The 26,628-nt window shown below is 35.6% G+C and overlaps 1 protein-coding gene across 16 annotated transcripts in view; it reads right to left on the bottom strand.

Moving 5' to 3' along the window:
* The window catches only part of PCDH15 (protocadherin related 15), an 803,588-nt gene that overhangs the window by 277,332 nt on the left and 499,628 nt on the right, over positions 1 to 26,628 (bottom strand). For 15 of the 16 annotated variants that reach the window (XM_004369889.1, XM_004369890.1, XM_023739508.1 and 12 more), the window contains 2 exons: positions 15,374 to 15,453; positions 8,270 to 8,363 (listed from right to left, as the gene is read on the bottom strand). In XM_004369889.1, the coding sequence (XP_004369946.1) occupies positions 8,270 to 8,363; positions 15,374 to 15,453 (174 nt within the window). The remainder of the gene's footprint in view (positions 1 to 8,269; positions 8,364 to 15,373; positions 15,454 to 26,628) is intronic. The other variant, XM_004369887.2, reaches the window with a different exon arrangement.

The raw sequence follows: 26,628 nt of genomic DNA, 5'->3' as shown, positions 1-26,628 counted from the left end.
ACCTATTTTAGGAGGCACTGGGTGGCACAAGGAGCCCCGGTCGTGCAGTGGTTAACAGCTTGGCTGCTAACCAAAAGATCAGCAGTTCAAATCCACCAGCTGCTCTTTGGAAACCCTATGGAGTAGTTCTACTATGAGTGGGAATCAACTCGACAGCAAGGATTTTGTTTTTGGTTTGGGCGGCACAAATGATTAAACACTGGGCTACTAATCTTAAGGTTGGCAGTTCAAACCCACCCAGAGGTGCCTCAGAAGAAAGGCCTGGTGATCTGATTCTGACAGGTCACAGCTATGAAAACCCTATGGAACATATTTCTACTCTGACACACATGGCATTGCCATGAGTCATAATCTGGTCTATGACAATGGGCTTGTTTGTTTGTTGCTTCCTATGTTAACAGAAGCAAAAGTAAATCCCCTTTTGAACAATATAACTTTATCTCAAGCCTCTATAATTTTTCATCACAAAATTACTGGGCATAGTAGGGGATTCTGGGGCACTGGTAGTGGCTTATTTTTTTATCTGTGTTATGATTACATCAGTGTGATAACTCTGAAAATTCATACAGCTAGTCACATATGATTTATATATATTTCTATATTTAATAGTTCAATAAACAATAAAAAATTTTACTTAAAGACCTCTATGAAGATGGTTAGAGCAGTGAGACACAGATAAAACCTGGAAACAATCCAATGCCCATCGATAGGAGATTGGTTATATAGACTGTAGTTTAGGCATGCAGTGGAATAATATACAGAATAAGCAAACTACTGATACAGGTAATCACATGGATGAATTTCATAAGCATAAAGTTGAATGAAAGAAGTCAGACCCCAAAGAATGCATACTACAGGATTACATTTATATACATTTCAGAAACAGACACAACCACTCTATGGGGATAGAAGTCAGGATAGTGGTCATTTTGGGAGAGGAGGTAGAGTAAGGACTGGGAGATCAGAAGGATGGACTTCTGGAGTGCTGTTTCTTGTTCTGTGTAGTGAATTCCTTGAGCTATACATTTGTAATTCATGCACTCTTGTGTGTCTGTTGTATTTCCATGAAAATATTTAATTTAAAACATGCACATACAAAGATACACGTGGGTGGATGTATGTGAATATGTATAAAAAATTCACATGCTATTTGGTTAGATGGGATAGAGATAATTTTATTTTCTCCTTGTAACCTTTATATATTTCCCAAATGTTCTCCAAGAAGATTACATTGCTCTTACTATAAAAAAATAGTTTAACAAAGGTTACTTCTTTATAAGTTGTGTTAGAGTTGAAACTAGTAACGAAGATGTGTTTTTACAGTGCCAGTAGTTCCCAGTTTGCCTGAGGGTGAACAAGACATTAAAATTGACGGCCTGGAGCCAAAATCTAAAGAGTAGGCCACACTAGAGTTAGTTTCCTGGCTTGTCTTCAAACTGCCTAACCCCCTTTATGTCAGCCGATCGGCATTGCCCTGTCAATCCACTATAGTCATCATGGTTTTTAAAATCCCCAGTCTTGACTACAGAGCGAGATGTGTTGACATGATTCTGGGTCCACAGTCAAAGACGGTGTCCTGTATGTAACTTGGTAATGTAGAATGAAACTGGATCACTAAATAAATTAAGAAATTAAATAACAAGTCTGCCATTTTTGTGGAAATAGGGGCTGATATTTATCAACCATGAAGGTACATGTATCAGTGCCTTAGGGAATTTTACATAACTTGAAAAATATCCATGTGTCTGGAGAAATATAAAGTCATAAACACATATAGAAAAATTTGTGTGGAAATAGTTTAGCTTTGTTAGCTGTAAAACATGATCATGTAAAATTTTTTGGAATGGTTCAGAAGGATGGTGCCAGTGTGCTTCACTATGGATCTGTACCCTACAGAATGCTATGACTCTTACAGAGGACAGCTTAGTAGTTAAGTTTAAATGTTAGGAAATTAACAGACCATCAGGAATTGCATTAGATTGCAAGTAAAATAGATAAAAGGAACAATATGTCAGTCAATGCATTTTCAGACCAATTAATTTAAAAAATCTGTTTATTCCATGACAGTTCAATAAAAAATAAAATATCAAGCTAATAAATCTAATTAATGAAGAGCTATTTCTTTGCTTTTCTTATATTGTTTTTCCTCCTTTATCCTAAAAATAGTTACTAAAATATGCTATTTTTTTAAAATAATAGCCAAAAAAATTTCAAGAAATGATTTCTTTATACATTTGGGACAGGCCATAGATACAAAACTAGATTAGTACCTTAACCAATTGTAATGACATAGTGGATAAAAGACTGTGTGGTTTGCCTCAATTTTTTTTTTTTTTTTTTTTAGTTTACGAATTTAATTCAACCCATATTCCCAACCGGAGTTCCTTAAATAAAATTGTGTTTCTAAAATTATATTCCCATATTAGTGTTTTAATTTCTGGTAACTATAATCCAGTTAACTAGGCTATTTCAAATAAATTCCTGACAAATGCAAATCCTTTATTTACTCCACTGACTAGAAGTATAAACTATCAGAATCCATTCAGCTTCCCCAGGGAAAAGAATGAATATTTATGTCAAGCTTTAGGTTTTAGGTCACTAGATAGATTGACATTTTATTTCTTTTCTGTTTAACATATAGTTTGAGGTTATAATACATGAAAAAGTAATGAAGGAGGTTTTTCTATTAATTTTCAAAATGCTTCCCAGAGTGATTTTCAAACATTAGTATGGGTAAGAAACTCCCAGATAGCTTGTTAGTAATAGCAATTATTGGGCTCTATTCTGAGATATGCTGATTCAATAGGTCTAAAGTATAACCCGAAAATCTGCATTTTTATTGATTACCCAAGTGACTCTGATGCAAGTGATCCTCAGATTACTATTTAAAAAATACATAAACTGAAAAGTTATGAATACTACCTATAAGAGTAAGATTGTGAGCAATTAAGCAATTTAGAAAATAACAAATCGGCTCATTATATATTCAATGTTAAAAAATAATATATTGCCCTAAAATGCTTCCTAGAATTATACCACATGTTGAAAACATTCTCATCACCAACTTCTCTATTTGTGAATTTAAAATTAAGTGTAGTTGTGGTTTCTTTCACTTTGGTTATAGAATCATCAGGCAAGGCAAAATATTTTTACACCAAGTCAATATAATTCACTACATTAACCAGTGGAGAAGTGGTGATGGCGGAGGGTGGGTGGATTTTACCAACTTTGATTTTCTTACACTCTACCTAATATATGTAGCAATTAATGTTTTATACTGAAGACTTTAAAAAATATTAATATTCCTGTCTATCCATTGATTAATCTTTCGTTTACCAACTGAAAGTTCTACCGACCTATCCATCTATTAAGGCCTTAATCTCTGAGGTGATTTAGGAAATAATATTGTAATTATTATTCCCTGTCCTTAAGCACAGACAATGCGACCCGGCTGGAGCTGGGCTCGCAAGGACTCACAAGGACACATCAACTGGGCCCTGAGATATAAAGAGAATAGCTAGGACAATCTTGGAAGATATCTTTTAGGGAATCTTTCACATAAATCAAACAGAACACAGAAGACTTTTCACCCTTATCTTTTTCTATTAGCATTTAGTGAATGGAAAATTTGTTGGACCAATGAAGATCCTCCTGACTGTCATTACTGAAACCTGTACCAATGATTGTTAAGAAAGACAATCGAAAATGTGGCACTGGCAGTCTGCTTGTTCAATTCCCACTTTTGCCTTTTTGAATGTATGCCAAACAAAACCTTCTGTTTGCTTTAGTAAACTTTGTGATGTTTTTTACCCTAAAACAGAGGAAATTTCAAGGTAGGTTCAGCTAAACAAATCAGGAAGTTTTAATATTAGAAGAGATATTAGTAGGATTTTCTTTGGTTACATAATTTTTTAAGAAGAAAATTAAGATTACTAGATTCAATCATTTATTATCCCTAAATATTTTTCTGTTTTCAAAATTTATAGCTGCCAGCAGCTGACTGAAACTTTCAGAATTTAATCAATTTCAAATATAAAGGCAAATTTCTATATTTTGTCTTTTCCTTTTTCTGTAATTTGGTAGTTTTTTTCATTTTACACATAGTAAGGAAGAAAAGATTTTTTTTTCCTATTTTGGTAGAGATTCTTAGAGATGAGGCATTAAATAAGAAAATTTCTTAAAAATCTATCCTAGTGCTATGGATTGTTAATTTTCATTTTGGACAAGAAAGGCAGAAAGTCTTTTTTCCAGATTGTTAGTTCCTAGAAAGATAGAAATGTTTCTGTCCTACTAACTAATGGGATAAACCATCAATGAGAAGTCAATGAATATTGTTGACTGATTACTATAATTTTTTAAATTTTGAAGTAACAATATTATTATTATATGCTGAAATAAATTATTTTCCACATTATTTTTTTAAAACATCAACCCACCGGCCTCTCTGCAGGAGAAAGATGTGGCAATCTGCTTCCCTCACAATTAAAGCCTTGGAAACCCTTTGGGGCAATTCTACTCCGTCCTATAGGGTCGCTATGAGTCAAAATCAACTCTACTGCAATGGGTTTTGGTTTTGGGGGAGATGATTTTTCATGATAGAATTTTCAAATTACGTCGTGGCAATTTGTTTCACACATGCTAACAATCATTTGATTTAAGCAAGTATCTATCCACCTGGAATCCGTGCTCATTTAAATATATTTCTTGAAACCCATGATTATTAAGGACAAAAGGTTAATTTTACCTTAACTCTACAAAGTACATCAGTTTAAATGTTTGAATAAGAAAAACATCATAAAAATGGAGAATAATATTTTTATGCAATCCTTTCTTCTTCAGTAGCCCACTGTATATGCCCAGACATAAATCCATCCCTAAAATTATATAAATAATGAAAACAAAACTGAAGAGGGTTTTATGTGCTGCAAATCTAAATATATTCCCTTCAATGGTATTAATACAAACATCTGAAAATAAAACAACATTTAGTTAAAATGATTTGAATTTTAAAGTTGAATGAGACCTTATTGATCATAGAATGAGGAAATGGGAACTTAGACATATTATCTAGCCAAGAGGGAGTGAAAATACATAGTAATTGAAAAACACCCTAGAAAGAACCAAACTACTACTTTTTTATTTTTTCCCGTACAAAAATTTATACATACATTGTTATGTGACCCTAACTGCTCTCCCCATACTGTGACAGCACACTCTTCCTTTCCACCCGATTTCCCGTGTCCTTTCAACCAGCTCCTAACCCACTCTGCCTTCCCATCTCACCTCCAGACAGAAGCTGCCCATTTAGTCTCTTGTATCTACTTCAGCTAAGAGGCACACTCCTCACAAGTATCACTTTATGTCCCACAGTCCAGTCCAGTCCCTGTCTGAAGAGTTGGCCTTGGAAACTGTTTCAGTTCTGGGCTGACAGAGAATCCAGGGGCCATGCTTTCTGGGGTACCTCCAGTCTCAGTCAGACCATTAAGTCTGGTCTTCTTACTAGAATTTGAGTTCTGCACCCTACCTTTCACCTGCTCCATCCGGGACTCTCTGCTGTGTTCCCTGTCAGGGTGGTCATTGGTGGTAGCCGGGCATTATCTAGTTCTTCCGGTCTCAGGCTGATGAAATCTCTGGTTTATGTGGCCCTTTCTGTCTCTTGGGCTAATACTTTCCTTGCGTCTTTGGTGTTCTTCATTCTCCTCTACTCCACGTGGTTGGGACCAACTGATGAATCTTAGATAGCCGCTTGCAAGCTTTTAAGATCCCAGGCACCACTCACCAAAGTAGGATGCGGAACATTTTCTTAATAAACTTTGTTATGCCAGTTGACCTAGATGTTCCCTGAAAGCATGGTCCCCAGACCCCCACCCCTGCTACTTTGTCCCTCAAAGTGTTTGATTGTATTCAGGAAACTTCTTAGCTTTGGTTTAGTCCAGTTGTGCTGACTTCCCCTGTAGTGAGTGCTGTCCTTCCCTTCACCTAAGATAATTCTTATCTACTATCTAGTTAGCAAATAACCCTCCCCCTCCCTCCCCACCTTCGTAACCATCAAAGAATGTTTTCTTCTGTGTTTAAACCTTTTCTTGAGTTCTTATAATAGCCAAACCACTAGTTTTAACCTAGAACTTATTTTTAATTTTTAACATGGGAAAAAAAAGCATAATTTTTTTTCTTTTTTTATTGTGCTTTAGGTGAAAGTTTACAGCTCAAGTCAATTTCTCATACAAAAATTTTGTACACATATTGTTATGTGACACTGGTTGCAATTCCTATAATGTGACAGTATACTCCCCCTTTCCACCCCAGGTTTCCTGTGTCCATTCAGCCGGCTCCTGTTCCTTCCTGCCTTCTCATCCTGCCTCTGGACAGGAGCCACCCATTTAGTCTTGTGTATCTGCTTGAACTAAGAAGCACACACTTCACGAGTATTATTTTATGAAAAAAGCATAATTAATAGATGGAGACGTTGCCAGACATCCAAATACACGATTTCTTTTTCATCTGTTCCCTTGTCTAACAAATTTTATTTTTAAGGTGAGACTTAAAATGACCTAGCTAAATTACTGCCATTACTTTTCTGATTTATTATGTGACATATCTCAAAGATATGTATTGTGCTTTCTTTTTTTTTTTTTCCTTTTAATGTTTGACCTGAATGCTCCTTCTTAATTTCACTTCACTCTAATGATACCCTTTACTCTATGCTGAATAATTCCTCCTACTCTTTGGAATAATCACCCTTCAGTTATTGCCCAGCCAAGTTACCCATTAAACTTTGATCATAAGTCAAGTGCTTCAATTATTTCCGTCTTAAGTCTCTCATTGACTTCTCTAACACAGGCACATTATATTCATCAAGGGTATTACATATATAAAAAAGAATGTTGTATTTTATTTTTCTTCACTCTTCTATTACCTAAGTTCCTTCTACTGGCTGTACTGTTTCCTAAAAGTGTTCTTTTCATTTATTTATTTATTTTCATATATATATATTTAAAATCCATTGCCGTCGAATGGATTCTGACTCATAGCGACCCTATAGGATGGAGCAGAACTGTCCCATACGGTTTCCAAGGAGTGGCTGGTGGATTCAAACTGCCAACCTTTTGGTTAGCAGCCTGAGCTCTTAACCGCTGTGCCACTGGGGCTTCATTTTTTTTTTTTTTTCCTATAGATAGCTATTTATATAATGAGTGAAAAATGTCCGACAGCTAGTCATGGGCAGGTTGTCACTGCCAAACTTAATTATCCCTAACTCTTTTTCTCACTTTGAATTCAGATAAGAAAACTGTCCATGTATCAATTGCATATGTTTTTAATCATGGTGAAATTTTATCAGAAAACCTACTCAGGTAAGTGTGAGAAAAGAATTATCATATGGCCCCCAGCCAATGTGCCTTATAGATTAAGTCATTTCGAATAAATTGGTGATATGTTGCTTTTTGAATTGAGTGAGCCTTGGTTATAAATCTATTCAATACTGAGTTGGCCCAGAAGCACTTGGCCAAAGAGAGAAACTAACCTGTGTCAGAGAGAGAGTGAAAATGCTGTTTGATGGCATTACCAACCACTGAAAAGTTATAATGCTTAAAGATCAGGATTATGGTGGTTCTGGGGCAGGGCAGTTCAAAGGACACAGACAAATGATTTTAAAACACATCAGACTGATAAAACAATTTATTTATTCTTAAAAGTGATTCGTGTATCCAGAAGAAATAGAATGTTTCTCTAGAATACGGGCCTATTTAAACCACTTAGATCATCAAGGATTACTCAGGATTCGGAGTGTTGCTTACCGTATCTATGGCATCATTCAAACTGGTTTCCTAAGTGCTTCAAGATACTTATTCACAAATTCCCTCCCTCTCTAAAAAAGTGGCAGATTAAAGGTAATAGACTGTAGCATGCAAAAGTACCAGAAAAAACACATTTCAGAGTGGTGTGGTGATGACAGACAAAACAAATACATGTTACAATAAGGTAGATGTCATTTTCCTCGCTAAGTATGTAAAAATGCCAATCACAAGTTTCTAACATGTCAGGTCATAAGTTGCAGCACCATAACAGATTCAAAGGATAGGTTCATTTATTTAAAAAGCCAACTAGAGAAAAGAACATTTCTAGTGAATGTAAGAAGTTGCTCCAGGTAAAAAAAGAAATTCATTCATGAATTCATTATTGTAATAAATTATTTTAGAATGCAAGACTACAAGGCTCTCCAATTTCTTTAACACTATTTTTAAAACTGTTGCTCAGGGAGGTTACTCACCCCGTCTGGCCTGCCATCTGAAGCCGTCACGATCAGAATATAGCGATCGGTGCTCTCCCTGTCCAGTGCTTTTCCTAAGCTTAGAAGTCCAGTACTAGTGACAGAGAAAACAAACATGTAAAACACACAAAGATATTATGTCACAAGAAGAGTATTTCTACCATGGTGAACTACTTTTGATAAAGGTTTCTCCCTCAGCAAATACAGCTTGAGTATTTAAGATTTATCATTCTAGGATTCATGTTTGAAATTAGAAAAGATGTTTAAGGCTATTGAGCTTCATAACAAAAATGAGGAATTGCAAAACTGAATAGGATAAGTGAGTTGCTTCTCTAGCCTCCAGGGGGAATAAATAAACTATGTTTAATTCATTCCAGGGAGAAATATATCCATCTTGTTTGTGATTATTTCCATGTTAAAAGCTCCATTATTCTTTAGCAGCCTAACAATTCTTAGAGACAAGGAATGGTTTCTTGTAACTACCTGATATCACCATTCCCATTCATTTCCACATATATGCCCATGGTGGGACTAAAAAAACATTCGAATTCCATCTTTGACAAACCCTGTAAAGTTGTTTTTTTTCCTAAAATATTTGAGGCTCATTATAGAAATTTAGAAAATGCAAAGTGATGTTTTAGAAGAAAACTTTTATAGATATAATGGTTAATATTTTTAATATTTCTTTTTATTCTTTTTTATAACCATACTTAAATATAACAGTTTTCAAAAGAGAGATCAGGCTGTATATTTTATACTATTTTAAAAAACAGTTTATGAGAACTCAATCTACTGTTTCATAATTTTTAAAAACTATTTTGTAGATACCCTAATAATTTTACCATTTTGCTCTTCTTTTCAAATTTAGGTGGATCTTAATTTTACTTATTATGTATAATGGGGATGAACAACCTTAAGGCAAATTCTTAGACATATTTTTAATACTACTACTTAGTTTTTCACTGTTCAGAATAAATGCTTCCAAATATTTAAACTTTATCTCCCAATGGAATCTGTTTTCTAGCAGTTTGGTCTTTTATATTGCTTTCTAAAACAAGCTCTGCAAGTATTTTAGGTTTTACAGTCTGACATTGTACATGATATTTTAATTAAGACCTAATAAGCATCTGCTGTGGAGGAGAGGATATCTTAATATAATAAACCATTAAATATTTATGAAGTATAAAAATAGGATTTGCTTCTGATTGATAAAAAGTTTTCATTTTAATACAAGTGCTTTTATTGTTATAGTGGCGTTTAAGCAATTCATGCCACATATGGTAGTTGAGCACAGAGTCAAAGCCAATGAATCAAAATGGGAGTCACATTTACTCTGTTTTATTTAGTAGCTGTTTTTGACATGGACTTAAATAAAATTCTAACATGGTATGACTATGAAAAACTAACTTTGCTTCTTGAACATTTTAAAAATGTTTTGTCAAAATAACTGAAAATCAATTCCCAGAGCATGTTCAAAACAATGAGGTTTGGATCAACTTCCCGCACCGCAGATGGTTCAGATAATCTCATTCTAAAGTGACATTCAAAAAGAAAAGTAAGACATTTATTGCTTCTGGTACTTACTCACAAGTTAATGTAAGAAAAAAGACATACGAAAAACTAGCCGTAGTACACTGAAAGAAAATTCAGTTACTATTTTCCTTATTCTCCCCCTCTGTTTAAGACTCAGTACTCTATATTCTTCCTTGTACATTATATATTTTTAAAAATACTAAGTATTTGTATACTATTCCTATCTAGGACCAAATTATAGATAAACAGCCAATTTTCAAGGTCTGGTAATTATGACAAAAATAGATCTTTCCTTCAGATAATGTATGCTTGTGTCCCAAAGTTGTAGGCAGTGGAACGGGATATTTGAGAGATGGAGAAGGCGAGAAAAAATAGGCAGTGTATTTTGGTATTCTCAGCTAATGACTGGTTCCTGGGTACTTATGAGGCATCCTTTCATGAAATACCAGAAATAAATGGTAAGGAGGAGTTCTGTTATCAACCAGATAGAGGCTATCAGGGCAGGATACAACACCAAAAACCAAACCAAATGCCATTGAGTCAATTCCGACTCATAGCAACCCTGTACGACAGAGAAGAAATGCCTCATAGGGTTTCTAAGGCTGTAAATCTTTATAGAAGTAGACTGCCACATGGGTATGGATTATCCAATAGCAAGGTAAACACAGTGCTTACTTTGCTTACTAGATCATCAGTAGTGAACAATTTCACATTTTTTCACCACATCAAAGATTCTGCTTCTAGGTATGACTAGAATCAAAGACTCTTTTCAAATTTATAATTCCTGACAGGCACGGATGAACCAGTAAGCAAGGTAAACATGGGCTTACTTTTTCTTTCTTACCAGTCTGTAGTGAACAATTTCACTTGGGGCAAAACATTATCACCGATTCATACAATAGAGCAGCAAAAGCCTGGAAGGAAAGGCTGGGGATAGAATTTCTTTGAGAAATTAGGGCACTGAAATCACCTGTGTTTACTGGGAAATTCAGAGAGCCACATGTATGCCCAAAGATGGAGGGATGCTTAGGAAAAACCTGAGAAGACCTCTAAGAACTGAAGGCTAAGGCAGAGTTGAAAAATGGCCTGGATAAGTGTTAAAAGAGGACGCTGGCACAGAAATAATCTGCAGAGACTGAAAAAATTCTCTTTCTTTCTCTCTCCCTCCCTCCTCGTGTGGAATGTTATGCAGTAATGAAAAAGAACAAAGTACTGACACAAGCTACACGTGAACAGTTTCAAAAACATTACACCAAGTGAAAAAGCCAGATACAAAAAGTCACATATTGCAATATGCAGATAACATAACCTTGCGTGCTGAAAGTGAAGAGGACTTGAAGCACTTACTGATGAAGATCAAAGACCACAGCCTTCAGTATGGATTGCACCTCAACATACAGAAAACAAAAATCCTCACAACTGCACCAATAAACAACATTATGATAAATGGAGAAAAGATTGGTTGTTACGGATTTCATTTTACTTGGATCCACAATCAACACCCATGGAAGCAGAGATCAAGAAATCAAGCAATGCATTGCATTGGGCAAGTCTTCTGCAAAAGACCTCTTTAAAGTGTTACAAAGCAAAGATGTCACCTTGAAGACTAAGGTGCTCCTGACTCATGCCATGGTGTTTTCAACTGCCTCATATGCATGCAAAACCTGGACGATGAATAAGGAAGACTGAAGAAGAATTGATGCCTTTGAATTATGGTGCTGGCAAAGAATATTGACTACACCATGGACTGCCAAAAGAACGAACAAATCTGTCTTGGAAGAAGTATGATCAGAATGCTCCTTAGAAGCAAGGATGGCGAAACTACGTCTCACATACTTTGGACATGCTCTCAGGAGGGATCCATCCCTGGAGAAGAGCATCGTGCTTGGTAAAGCAGAGGGCCAGTGAAAAAGAGGAAGATCCTCAATGAGATGGATTGACACAGTGGCTGCAACAATGGGCTCAATCATAACAACGATTGTATGGATGGCAGTGGACCAGGCAGTGTTTTGTTCTGTTGTACACAGGGTCACTACGAGTTGAAACTGACTCGACGGCACCTAACAACAACAATTTATAGAAAATATCCAGAATAGGTAGATCCACAGAGACAGACACAGATTAATGGTTGCCAGGGGCTTAGGTAAGGGGGGAATTAGAAGCAACTTCTAAATGAGTATGTGATTTCTTTTTGAGGTGATCAGTTTTAGAACTAAATAGAGATGGTGCTCGCTTGAGGGCTACATTCCTGAACTGTATTTTGTGTGACAAAATTAAACTCTCATAGACAATAAGGGTTGGTATGTATAACTATAAAAATGATATTGAAAATTTGTTTATAATTTTAAACAATGTTAATTAAAAGTAATAGAAAATGTCTACTTCCAAAGAAATCAGTCTGGTAGCATTTAATATCTGCTTTAATGAGTAACCATTTTCCCAGATTACACGGCTTAATACAAAAATTGCTGAAGCATCATGATAGACTAAGATATATCATCTCACGTTTCATGCTACATAGACCATCCTTCTTTTAAATATTCTAAAATAAGTTCTACTAGTTAAGATTAACATCATTTACACCTGTGTGTTCTGATGTTGAAGTCTCTTGACAAAATATTTAAGTGTCTGAGCCTTTGTCAAATTTATAATATTGCTTTAGGCACCATATTCTGGGCCTTATAATGATATTTAAAGATGGGAGGAATGTACTTGAAAATATTTGGAAGTTTTAAGTTTCACAGGACACTCAGTGTTAAAAAATTATTGGTAATTAACAAACACAGATGAATAAGGGGAGGTGTTGGTAGCATCTTCAAGGAAAAGATGATAATAGCATAAACTGAGATGGTAGAATGGAAGTTGTATGAAGTAGTTTGATTTGAGGATATACACTCACTCTGCACTTATTGACATGGTAGTTTCCAAGACTAGATCATTATGCAAAAATAGGTGTTATAAAAAAATGGATGATGGGCACATCAAATCACAAAATGGAAGATGACTACATCATTACATAATTGCCAAATTACATCATTACATAACTGCCAAACCACTGAGAATCATGTCCCAGACAAGTTCACACATAACCTTAACCATCATAGCCAGCATTACTCTTGCCTTGCACTTCGGCATTGATTACTGCCAGATGTTCATTGTTAATGCACAAAATAGTCAGATAGTAGATTTTTTACTATTGCCGTTAATGCAAAATGTCAGATAATGAGATAATCAATAAGTGAGGAGTACGTATATTTTGAAAGTAGAAGCGACAGGAAATTAAAATTCTTATCTATTGCTCACAGGCTATTTAATTTTCAAAGTATTTATAAAGTTTAAACTAACATGAGAAAGATAATCAAGCTTTAAGTTCAGTATCAAAAATGGGTTAGTCAAGACAGAAAGAAATTAAACTGTTAGTGAAGATAAAAATTTTCCGAATGAAATTCTCACAAAAACGCTTTGAGGTTCTCTCGTTTAGCACTCTGCCTTTAAATGTTACATTGCATACACTATGCTGGAATGATGACAAACAATAAGAATTTGAGAGATGGTAATTCTTCAACCTCCCTTAATAATGCATAAAATATTTGGCGATCATACTAATAAGAAAAGTTTTTTCACATTTTATTTAAATATTTACTTACATGTGGAATATTTCCTGAATAAATATTTGTTGAATCATATGCAACTATCAACACAGATGCTACGGAGAGTCATTGAAACCATGTGTTATGTCACAGAAATACACAAATGTGGCCTTTTAATATATGCTGCTAAATGGTTTTCATAACGAATGGTTGTGATTTTTAAAGAACCAAGACTTTTTCTTTAATGAGTGAGTTTTTTTCTAGGTTATATGACTCATCCAATTCACAGAACTGTAGATAACAATTTAACATTTGTAAATCCATAGTGGCTTTGAAATGATTATTTATCACTTGCTAAATTTGTCTAAAGAATTAACAGAAACTTTTTGACATAGTTTTTATTCCAATGGATGAAGGAAAAACTAATGGTATTATAACGACTATTAACTGAGATTTGCCAGTGAACTTTTTTTTTTTAGTTTTATTGAAATCCAACTTACCAATTGTTTCTTTCATCACTTGTGTTTTTGGTGTTGGTAGCTAAGACATCATTGCCTGACCAAATCAGGATGATTTACTTCTGTGCTTTATTCTAAGAGTTTTATGATTTTCTCTCTTACGTTTAGGTCTATGATCCACTCTGAGTTATTTGTGTGTGTGGTGTAAGGTAGGGATCCAACTGCATTCTTTTCTATGTGGATATCCAGGTGTCCCATCATCATTTGTTGAAAAGAGTATTATTTCCTCATTGAATTGTCTTCACTCCTTTGTCAAAATCAACTGACCATCAATGTTAGGGTTTATTTCTGGACTTTTAATTTTATTCTATTGCTATATATGTCTAGCCTCATGCCAGTACCACAGTCTTGATTACTGTGAAATTGTCCCTTTTAAAATGTTTAATTTATTTAATGATTATTGTAGATGGTAGCCAATTTATGATTTTTTATGTCCCTACAGGAGAAAATTAAAAATAGCTAAACCTTTCCAATTTTAAATATAATTTTACTCATGTGTGAAACCTAAAAGTTTAGGAAATATTGCTCTTGCCTGGGGTTTTCCAGACATTACTAAGCCATGATTGTAAAATCTTATTCAGTGTGAAATTACATGTTCCTAACAAGACCAAGGGACTACACATGGCTCACTGGATTTGGCATTCTGTGCCACATGTCCCTAAGACTGCAGCAGTGGGCTAGCTTATTCATCAACTTTTCCACCAATTTTGGTATTTATCTTTCAGGGAGTAAAATCACTCATGACCACACAGAAAACATCAGAGAGACAGCAAGTACAGCTCTTTAGCAACCAGCCACATGTGACAGAAGAACAGCTACTTTGCCATTGCGAATAGGAAGCAAATTATCTCTCTGGAAGCTGCAATACTTTCACTTAATCCCGGTTCTAAGTTTTCTCAGTAGTTATTATTACCACTGTCTCTAATATGTTTAGACAGCTACACAGAAGGACACTGATCTCATCCTCAAATAGGCTTAGCATGGATACACAATTCTTTTATTTTAGCTATTTTAGAATCCACCTCAATTAATCGGAAATTAGAGGTTGGATTCTGGTGACACTTTAAATGTGTTTGTAACACACCTCACCTTAAAAAATTTCTTCTGAATGAACTATTTAGTGCCTGGTACTCTTTGTAGACATGCCCTGGCCATTATGACTAGCTGAGAACTTTAAAGGGATCTAATTAATCCCAGGTTATACTGGAAAATGAAATGTTTCCACCTCAGTGGATTTTACCTAGTAAAAATGTTTGAAAAGAATAAATAGTCTCCTGGGTAAGATTTCTGGGTTCAGAACTATCCTCCCAGCTCTCATTGACATTTGTAGTAAAAAAAATACTACGACATACAAACAGCTGAAAGCCTCTGATTAGGAGTCTGTTCTCTTGCTATTGATGCATTGTTCAACATTTTTAAAAAAAAGGAAAAAAAAATCAGTTTAGAAATAATTTTTAACTTACGTTTCTGAAAGATTAAAAACTCGCTGAGGATCTCCATTCTCAATGGCATATGTTATTGGGTCTCCCTCTCGATCAGTTGCCTTCAGAGGAAAAACATAATTCAATTGTCAAGTAATTGATATGGCTACATGGCTCCTTTCAGTACAGAGTAATACAGAAATTTGAAACTAATAGCACTGACCATCTATGATGTTCTTAAGAGTAAAGATTAAACTACAGCCTAATGGTAAGACATAAAAAATAAAGAATTTCATGTCTGCTGCCAGCTTTTCTGTCATTTCGTATCATCTGAATGTAGTAACAGTGAATAAGAATAGTATCTCCTGAGTGTACACATCATCTTACTTGGGAGAGGAATACAGCAATGATTTTCCTAGGGTTAATTCATTTAATTTTATATGAGTCTATCTCTACAGTTTAAACTGATGGATGATATATCAGGGATATGAGAAGGATGTGCCTAAACATGAACCTAGGGAGAGGGGAAATACTCAAGAGAGGGCTGCACTAATTTTATTTGTAGATTACTGGCCTGGCCTGCCTTGCTGACTGACAATAACTGCTATGGAGCTGGCAGAACGTCAGAGAGGGATACCTGTATGAGGTTCTTATAGTGACCGGAAAGTAAGCATCCCAGACATAAAAGCCTAAATGTAAAATTGCGTATCTAGACCAGCAGGGAGGGACTGTTCCTACTGGTAGAGCCGATAGCTTTGACATGAATCACATATCATGGTATTACATGTTACTAGTCATGGAACCTCTCTATCAGCTACCACAACAGATTGATGAATGGCCAAAAGCCTCTCCTGGGTGACATAAAACCCAGGTTCCAGAAACAACTGATTAATAACAGGTAACATTTACTCTGTGCCAAGTTCTGTGAGAGAAGCTTTGCAGGACCATTTCATCCATGCCTTATGAAACTGCCTCCTCAGTGAAACACTTCCTTCACACTGCTTTTGTGAAATCATATTCTCCTGAATTTAATCCCACCTGATTGGCTACTTTTCTCATTTGCCTTTGCTGATTTCCCCCTATCTATAAGACATTTTCACACTGTACAGCTTCAAGGGTCTGTCCTTTACCTCACTAACTTGGTCATTTTATCCAACTACATAGCTTTAAATAGTATCTATATGTCAAAGACTCTCATATCTCCAGGCCAGCACTTTGCCCTGAATTTCAGACTCACGTAAAAGTTATCTACTTGAATCTCCAATTAGTCGAATAATAAGCATCCTCAATTTAAAGGTCAAGAAACTCAAAATCCCTATCCATCTCCAGTCTTCACCCTCCCTGCAAAAATTAAAACCAAAAAACAACCATCTGCTGTTTTCATTGTCTTTATCATCTCAGTTAATAGCAGCAACTCTGTCCTTCTACTTGCACAAACCACATATCTTGATACCTGACCTCTCAAGGTTACTCCCCAGTGCAATCCATCAGCAAATCCCATTGGATCTATCTGTAAAGTATTTGCAGTATCTGACAATATCTGCACTCCTTCCCTATTACCACCTTCCTTGTGTGTTATGACAGTAGCCATCTTAGTAGTGGCCTGCCTCCTCCTTGTCATTATCACTGTTGTCAGTGATCATTTTTTCTAGACCAAGACTTTGCGGTGTTTGGGCAAAGTTTATTGTATTCTCTCATGCACAAAATACAAAAGAAAATAATAAAAAATGATGAAATAATAAACTGTCTTGGGTAAAATCCTTGAAACATTTTGAAACATCTCATTTAAATCTAATACTAAAAATTTAACTTTTATTAAATTACTTACAATGGTAGCCTAAGACTAAAAAGTAAAACAGAGGAATTCAAGAAATGCACTCAATTGGTTTGGTAGTAAATGCTTGATATTTCCCCCTTCTTTTCTGTTTTCTGTGAGGCAAGAATTAGCAAAGAAGATAAAATGAAATTGCAATTAATGATACTCATTTAACTGAAGAATAGTGTTATGGATTGAATTGTGTCCCTCCAAAATATGTGTTATAAATCCTATGCTCTATGCCTGTAATTATAATCCCATCTGGGAAAGACTAGTCTTTGTTAGTTAATTAGACAAGATTAGTATAGGGTGTGTCTTAAATGAATCTCTTTTGAGACATAAGAGATTAAACAAGCAAGCAAAAGAAGCAGAGATAGGGAAAGATGTATACCAAGCCACATGGAGATCTTCAAGGAACCAGGAAACAAGCTGAAGAGACAAGGACCTTTCCCCAGAGCTGACAGAGAAAGCCTTCCTCTAGAGCCAACACCTTGAATTTGAACTGCCCTGGTGGCGCAGTGGTTAAGAGCATGGCGGCTAATCAAGATGTTGGCAGTTCAAATCCATGAGCCAATCCTTGGAAATCCTATGGGGCAGTTCTGCTCTGTCCTATACGGTTGCTATGAATCTGAATTGACTCGATGGCATCAGGTTTGGTTTGGGTTTAGCCTCCTAAACTGCGAGAAAATAAATTTCTGTTTGTTAAAGCCATCTACTGATGGTATTTCTGTTATAGCAGCATTAGATAACTAAGACAAACAGCATCAATTTTTTAAGAAACAAAGAATTATGCTGTATCTGGAGACTATATTATATCACTAAAAAGCTTCCACTAAACTTTTTCCAAGAAGCCCTGGTGGTGCAATAGTTAAGCACTGGGCTGCTAACCACAAGACTTGCAGTTCAAATGCACCAGCGGTTTCCTAGGAGAAAAGGCAAGCTGTGGAAACCCTGCGGGGCAGTTCTGCTGTGTTACGTTGGGTTACTATGAGTCAAAATCGACTCAACTGCACCCAACAACAATAAAATTTTTCCATTGTTTTTCTGTTTTTGACAGTCATCTTTTCATGTCATATTTTTATAGATATTTTCAGATTCTTTTTATTTGTTTACTGCTATGTGGTTGACGTTTTTGTTTTCTTGAGAGACAGTTTATGGTCTTTTGTTTTCACAAAGCCAGAAAAAACACTTCTGAAGCAAGACAGCTTTGTGTAAACAATTATAAATCTAGCTTAACGTTGTACCTTTCTTTCAATCAATCACGTCTACTCTAACATTTAATATTTTTGGAGCACAAAAATAATTTTGTGGATATGAGAACACAGCGAATGTTGCATAATTTTTGTTTACACTATACATTTGCTTATGCAAGTGAACTAAAAATAGGGAACAATTTCTAAATAAGTCTCAATATTTTTGGCCAAATTAATTACTTCCAATCCCTGAGGTATCTTGAAACATTTTTTTCAGCTTTGTTTGACCTTTAAATGCCTTAGACTTTTAAGAATAAAATAAAATAAAATAAAAACTTGTTGCTGTCAGGTCAATTCCAACTCATAGAGATCCTATAGGACAGAGAAGAACTGCCCAACAGGGTTACCAAGGAGCAGCTGGTGGAATTGAACTGCTGACCTTTTGGTTAGCAGCTGTGCTCTTATCCACTGCACCACCAGAATAGTGTGCCAATAATTTGCCTACTCTGTTCTTACCCATATTGGAAAGTTGAGCAGAAAACAATCAGTAGAATTTAGTCATTGGTTTACTGGTATATGTTTAACAACATTAATAATAATAACACAGTTAACAAAGATAAAGCTGATCTTCATTTAACTTTTGCTTGAAGGTCAAAGAATACTCTTAAAAATCAAAGCACATCCTCTTTCTGGTCTATCCAAGCAGCTTACTGCATCTGCGTTTGAGGCACCCATTTTACCAAAGCACACCAAAAAGTATTTATAAAAATGAATCACGTGCTTAGGCTCTGGAAAATAAAAGTTTTGAAAAAGAAAACAAATCTTCTCTAGCCTAATATTCTGTTCATGTTAAAGATGAACACAGCCATCAAATACCATCTGGTAGAGTGCACTTTGTGTGCACAGAAGGATTCTACACATTTCACAGTACATTAAGACAAAGTACCTGCCCTTAGGGATTCTAAAATAGATAAAAATCAACGGATTTAGACGATCTTTTCTCTTCTCACTTAGGCAAACAAGTTCTGATTTATGTTATTAAACTGCTTGAGACCAAGAACTGAAGCTTTCCACTCAGTACCACAGTGTTTCCAAAAATTTGTACATGCATCCCTGGTAGTAAATCACCAACCCCTAAAAAAATTAAATTTTTATAAATATATTTCAATAAGGACTAATGCATACAGTCTGTTTATATCAAGTAGTTCTGTGTTGCCATTTGATTCTTATATAAAATTCATTTTGAAGTAAATTCATTTAAATAAAAAAATTTTATTCAATTTTCAAAAAATACGTAAATAATATGACAAATAATATGTAAATGTGGTATAACTGGAAATGCAACTAAATCTAGAATGGCAAAAAATATTAAAATGTTCCAGAATACAAGGGTGTTGTAAAATGACACCTGGGAAGAAACTAGACCTCCAAATTCCTCTTTTTCTTTCTATATGGGAGGTGATTCATGATCTATTACTCAGGCAGATAAATACAATGTTTTGGGCTAGGAAGGGCAAACAGATCCTTTGCTGATCATGTTGAAAATAAAGTGACTGTTTAAAGATGAGTATATTTTACTTATCTCATCCAGGGAAATTTCTGAAAATTAAGAAAGCCTTAAAAGGTAAAGTCTCTAGACTTTGGTCAGACTTACAGAGAACCCATGAAGGCTCAGTCTCAAAATTTTTCTTTGTGGTTACAAAGTGGTTAACCTTAGAACACAAAGTGGTTTAATCCATTCTAAAATGGGCCCACAACTCCAATTTATTCCAAGTTTCAAGGAAGAATCAACAAAATAAAGTCAGCATTAACACAAATAATAAAAATAATCCATTCAAATAATGATAATTAGTAGTCTTTATTCTCTATTATTTATTAGGCACTTTACATACCCCATCTTATTTAACCCTCAAAGCACTCCTATCTGGTAAGTATTATGATCCCTATTTAACATGTGATAAAAATTTAAGCTTGAATAAGTTAAAGAATTTGCCAAAGATTAGAAATGTACTAAATATGCAGGCATAATTCAAACACTGTGCCCTCCGGAACTAATAATCTATCACTAGCAGAATCCCTTATGTCCTAAACGTCTCCTGTCAATGTTTCCTTCACTTTCTTGCTTTAACCATAACCAGACTCTCCATGAGAACCTTAATTCCCTTATGGCCCTTTTAAGAGATGGCCCTGGCAGTGGAGTAGCCTCCTTCCTCATTGCCGCTTCCATATCATTCTCCTGAAAGTCCTCCAGCTTTGACTCTCATGCCACAGTCATTAGACTGTATCAGTTGCTACCCTCCCTTGTAAAGCCTTAAAGTTGTATTCCACACTATACTCAACTTAATTCATGTTTTTTGGGGGGAGTGGGCTCACTGCCAATCCTTCTCATTATTATTCTTATTTCAATTATTAGTGATTTCAGTATCTATATGGCAGTTGCTTCTAACACCCTAGTCTCAAATTCCTTTAATTTGTCCTCATCCAATGACCTCGTACACTATTTCTACATCAGTCACTCCGTCCTATGGTCATGCCCTAGACCTTGTCATTACCAATTACCACGACCCTTCTATAATCAGGATTTGATCATTTCCACTCTTTGCCCAGCACTTGCTCACTCCCTTTAGTATCACATTTTCAAAATCTTTCAGCCCCATCTAGATTCACAATTGATTGATCCTACTAATTACCCTTCACCCACCTGATATACTTACATCCCACTTTACCCAGCTTAAATTCAAGTCATTAATTACACACACAAACACATACACACATACTCTCTCTCTCATACATATATTGCCTAACCATCCACTGAGAGAGCCTGGAAACAGAGATACCCTAACAATAAGGATTATACCTAGCACCCAGATCTTGGTTTCAACTCCCCTTTAACTCTCTTACTTTGTCATATTTATTTGGCAAAAATGACAATTTTACTCTCTGCCTGTCCTTTGCTTACATCTGTGTAGCTGAAAATGACTGAGGAAAAACACGTAATAATGATGAAAGTTCTCATTGTAATCCATGATTTAGGGATTTAAGAAGACCTTTGATACTGTTCATCTATTATACTATATTTCCCTTGTTCATTCGCTCTACCTCGCCTATCTGATTATTTCATACTTTCTCCTCACGTCGCCAACCCATCCTCCTCGTCTTTATTCTCAGTCGGTGACTTTGATTAGTGTTCCACTAAGAAAATTGAAGCAATTTTTTACAAACTCCCCAAACTTCATCTATACATATTCCTGTAGTTACAGAGTCTACCTCTGCTCCTATACTTATAGTACACTGTTGGAATACCTATCTAAAAACAATTGTTCCACTTGTATGTTGTTGTTGTTGGTAGATGTTGTCGAGTCAGTTCTGACTCATAGCAACCCCATGTATAAAAGAAAGAAATGTAGCCTGGTCCTGTGCCATCCTCACACTAGTAGGTATGTTTGAGACCATTGTTTCAGCCACTGTGTCAGTCCATCTTGCTGAAAGTCTTCGTTTTTTTCACTGACCATCTACTTTACTGACATGGATCAAATTGTGTCCCCCCAAAATATCTGTCAACTTGGCTAGGTCATGATTCCCAGTATTGTATGACTGTCTACCATTGTGTCATCTGATGTGATTTCTCTCTGTGTTGTAAATACTATCACTATGATGTAATGAGCTAAAATAGTGGCAGTTATATTGATAAGATCTACAGGATTAGATACTGTCTTAAACCAATCTCTTTTAGATATAAAAGAGAGAAGCAAGCAGAGAGACATGAGGACCTCATACCACCAAGAAAGCAGCACCAGGAGGAGAGCACGTCCTTTGGACCCAGGATCCCTGCATCTGAGAACCTCCTCAACCAGGGGAAGATTGATGACAAGGACCTTCCTTCAGAGCCAACAGAGAGAGATAGGCTTCCCAGGGAGCTGATGCCCTGAATTTGGACTTGTAGCCTACTAGACTGTGAAAGAATAAATCTTTCTTTGTTAAAGCCATACACTTGTATTTCTGTTATAGCAGCACTAGTTGACTAAGACATTTACCAGGCATGATATTCTTCTCTAGGGACTGGTCCCTCCTAATAACTTGTCCAAAGTATGTGAGACGAACTCTCATCATCCTCACTTCTAAGGAGCATTCTGGCTGTACGTCTTCCCAGATATATTTGTTTGTTTTTCTGACAGTCCATGGTGTATTCAATATTCTTCACCAACACCATAATTCAAAGGCATTGATTTGTTCTTCATTCTTCCTTATTTATTGTCCAGTTTTCACATGGATATGAGGCTATTGAAAATACCATGGCTTGAGTCAGGTGCACCTTAGTCCTGGAAGTGGCATCTTTGCTTTTTAACACTTGAAAGAGGTCTTTTGCAATAGATTTGCCCAATGCAATACATTATTTGATTTCTTAACTGCTATTTCCATGGGCATTGATTATGGATCCAAGTAAAATGAAATCCTTGAGAACCTCAATAATTTTTTTCCATTTATCATCATGTTACTTATGGGTCCAGTTGTGAGGATTTTTGCTTTCTTTATGTTAAGGTGTAATTCATACTGAAGGCTGTAGTCTTTGATCTTCATCTGTAAGTGCTTTAAGTTCTCTTCACTTTTGACAAGCAAGGTCGTGTCATCTGCATATGGCAAGTGGTTAACGAATTTTCCTCCATTCCTGATGCCACATTCTTCTTCATATAGTCCAGCTTCTTGAATGAATTCCTCCATGAACAACTGCCTCCTTTGCCATGAGACCAGAAGAACTGGATGGTGCCTGGCTACCATTAGTGAACATTTTGATCAAAGATTCCATAGAAGAATTCTGATCCAAAAGGGGAAATGAAGAACAGAATTTCGAATTATCATGAACTCCAGACATTCCAGAGCCATGAAGGTTGGATGAACCCCTGAAACTATTGCCCTGAGATAATCTTTAAACCTCAAACCAAAAATATCACCTGAAGTCTTCTTAAAACCAAAAACTAGTTTAGCTTAACTAGTAAAAAATGCCCACCTTGTGCATTATGCTCTTTTAAGAACTATCTGCGTGGGATAAAATTGATAACAGTAACTCAAGAGATTAGATAGGAACCTTAGGCAGCAGTGAATTTACCTTAATGAGGGAGGAAAAACTCAGAAATTGAGGGTGAGAATAGTTACACAACTTGAAGAATGTAATCAATGTCACTAAATGGTACATGTAAAAACTGTTGTATTGGTATATGTTTTGCTTTGTATATTCTCAATGACAAAATAAATACAATTAGTAAAAAAAGAAAACAAAACAATTAAAAAAAATCACTGAGATAGAGTTAAATAATGTTCGGTATGCTCTGATAAAGTGTGTCCTTATAAAAATAACACAGAGCGAGTCATTATAAGATTGAGGGCCTAGACCTAATTATCTCACTTTTTACCCATCTGAACTGGTGTGTCGTTAGGCCTGTATTCTCAACTATTAAATGGGATAAGTAACACTTGAAGTGTATACTTTATGTAGTTTATATAGAATCAGATGAGGTAAAAGATGTTTGAATTCCATTCAAATAAAGGGAATTATTTAAGGAATTAATTTAAGTAGGTAGTTAAATTATTGAGAAATATATTTTTAATTTTTTTTATTGTACCATAGATGAGAAATATCATAACAGAAAATAACAAATGTTGGTGAGGATGTGGGGAAATTGGAAACTTTACCCATTGCCGGTGGGAGTGTAAAATGGTACAACCATTGTAGAAAACAGTGTGACGGTTCCTCAAAAATTTAAAAATAGAACTACTATATTGGAGTAAATAAAAAGACTTTGGAATAAAAAAAAAGAATGAAACCTGAATCTGTCATCTACTAGCCATGCCACTGGGTCAAATTGCTTAACTTATTTATGTCTTAGTGACTCCTTCCGTGATAATGAAATAGAATAACAACTAACTCAAACTCAGGGTTTTCATGACAGTTAAATGAAATAGTCCATATCTCAGATGCAGCTTAGTGCATAGCATGTGCTTACTAAATGCTTACAACTGACGTTAATATTTAGAAAGGAGAAAAACGCTGGTGGTAATACAAAATGGTACAGCCAATTTGGAAAACAATCTGCCATTTCCCCCAAATGTTAAATACAGAGTTATCGTGTGACCCAGAAATTCCACTCTTAGATTTCTACCCAAGATAAATAAAAACACATGTCCACACAAAACTTATACACATATGTTTATGGCAATATTATTCATAATAGCTAAAAATTAGAAACGGCCTAAATGCCCATCAATTGACAAATAGTTAAACAAATATGGTATATCCATAGAATGAAATAGTATTCAGCAATAAAAATAATGGAGTTCTGAAACACACTACAGTATGAATGGACTTTGAAAACAGTATGCTGAGTGAAAGGAACCAGATTTCATATTGTATGATTCCATTTATATGAAATGTAGAGAACAGGCAAATCTATAGAGAATGAAAATAGAAAGTAGAAGTTGCCTAGGCCTGGGGGTTTTGCGGATAAATGAAGAGTGACTGCTAAAGGATAATGGGTTTCTTTTTTGGGTGATGAAAATGTTCTAAAGTTAACTGTGGTGATGGTTATATAACTGCATATACTAAAAACTATTCTGTTGTACACTTTAAATGGTTGAATTGTATGGTATATGAATTATATCTCAAAGAAGCTGTTAAAAATCTATAAGCAAGAATTATTCCATGGACATGACATCCTGAGAGCAGCTTCCATGGTCTTCATACTCAACTCCAAACTACTTGTTTTCCTTGAGTTAATGAGTTTCTACGGCTTACAGGCATCTAACTGCAAGTGAAACTTTGACCTAAGTGAGGTTAGACAACTGATCAGAGACTTTTATCCTATGGGTAGTAGACCAGCATCAGGAAAACCGAAGGAAAGACAAGGAATTTCTGTTCATGGAATGGCTTAGCACACAGGTGTATTTATATCCTTAGGAGAAATGTTGACAAAGATTCTAAAAGAGTGAGTCTGATTTTTATGGCTCCCAAAGAAGTCATGAAACAGCTAACTAGGATGTGACGAGTTCTTCTTACCTTTAAGCTAGGAAAGTACAAGAAGCATGAAAAAAATAGACTTCCTCCAAGTGATTTAGGGTTACACAAGTAAGTCAGTATAACAAAATAGAGAATCCAGGAGTGGATCACATACATACGAAAATTGTGGAATTGACAGAGTTAATAGAAAAACTAGGTGGGAACAAGTGAAGTACTAAATATATGGTGCTGCTCCTAGTGGTTATCAATATGGAAGAAACTGAAATGGATCTCAAACTTTATTACATATAAAAAATAAATTTTACATGAATTGAAGGCTTAGGTATAAAAATAATAAATACGTTGAAAGATTATTTTGTCAAATATAATCCATGGACAGGAGACCATCTTATTCAAGACAAGAAATCCTGAATTTATTAATATGGAGATATGTTTTACTATATAAACTTGAAACTTACTTTTTTCAAGAGATAAATTTTAAAAATATCTATCTAGCTATCTACCAAAATATCTATCTCCAGGAACTGGAATCAAAATATTCACATACAGAATTAGTTATCATTTCCATTATTACATGCATGCATTCTGATGCTTTATATTCTTTTATTTTCTATTTTAGCCTATCTATTTCATTAACAACAACAACAGAAAGATGATCTTGACATGCTAAATTGATTCTGTGACCCAAATTTCTCTTTGAAAATCTGCTGTATTGACTTTGTCTGCATTTCATCGGCATCATAAATCTATGTATACTTCCTGACTTACTTCTCTTCCGATTTTCTTCTTAAATAATTAATTACAAAAGCCACTAGATTGAGCCTAGCAAGATAGCCATCTGCACACACTCGTGCGTGGGCAGTGACCTGGCACAGAGAACCAGAGCTGTCTAGAGGGGATAAAACCACACAGTAGCATTTATGACAGCAGCCCATATTTATAGAGTATTGGCTCTTGATTCGGATGAGGAATGCATCTGAGAGGGTGGAAGGCAAGTTTTGCCAGGGCCGAGCCTAAGCAGAATGAGGGGAGCTGCCACAGGAACCAGAGGCGGTGCAGTGAAGGTTCAGCAAGTGTTGTTAGTCTATTAGGTGAGGGGGCATGCCTGCGGGCGGGTGGTGGTGGCAGCTCAGTCTGAGGTGTAGAGACTGAGTGGCATGAGGAGACCATCTGAGCAGGGTGCAGGTGGTGGTGGCAGTGACCAACATGAGGGGTGAGAGCCTGAGTGGGGTGTTGGAAGCTGAATGGGGTGAAGAGAGTCCCTCTTGGTAAAAGGTTT

This window comes from Trichechus manatus, unplaced genomic scaffold, assembly GCF_000243295.1.
Source record: "Trichechus manatus latirostris isolate Lorelei unplaced genomic scaffold, TriManLat1.0 scaffold00007, whole genome shotgun sequence".
Classification (NCBI taxonomy): domain Eukaryota; kingdom Metazoa; phylum Chordata; class Mammalia; order Sirenia; family Trichechidae; genus Trichechus; species Trichechus manatus.
Note: the sequence above shows the minus strand (reverse complement) of the source record. Positions and strands in the feature narration are given on the sequence as shown.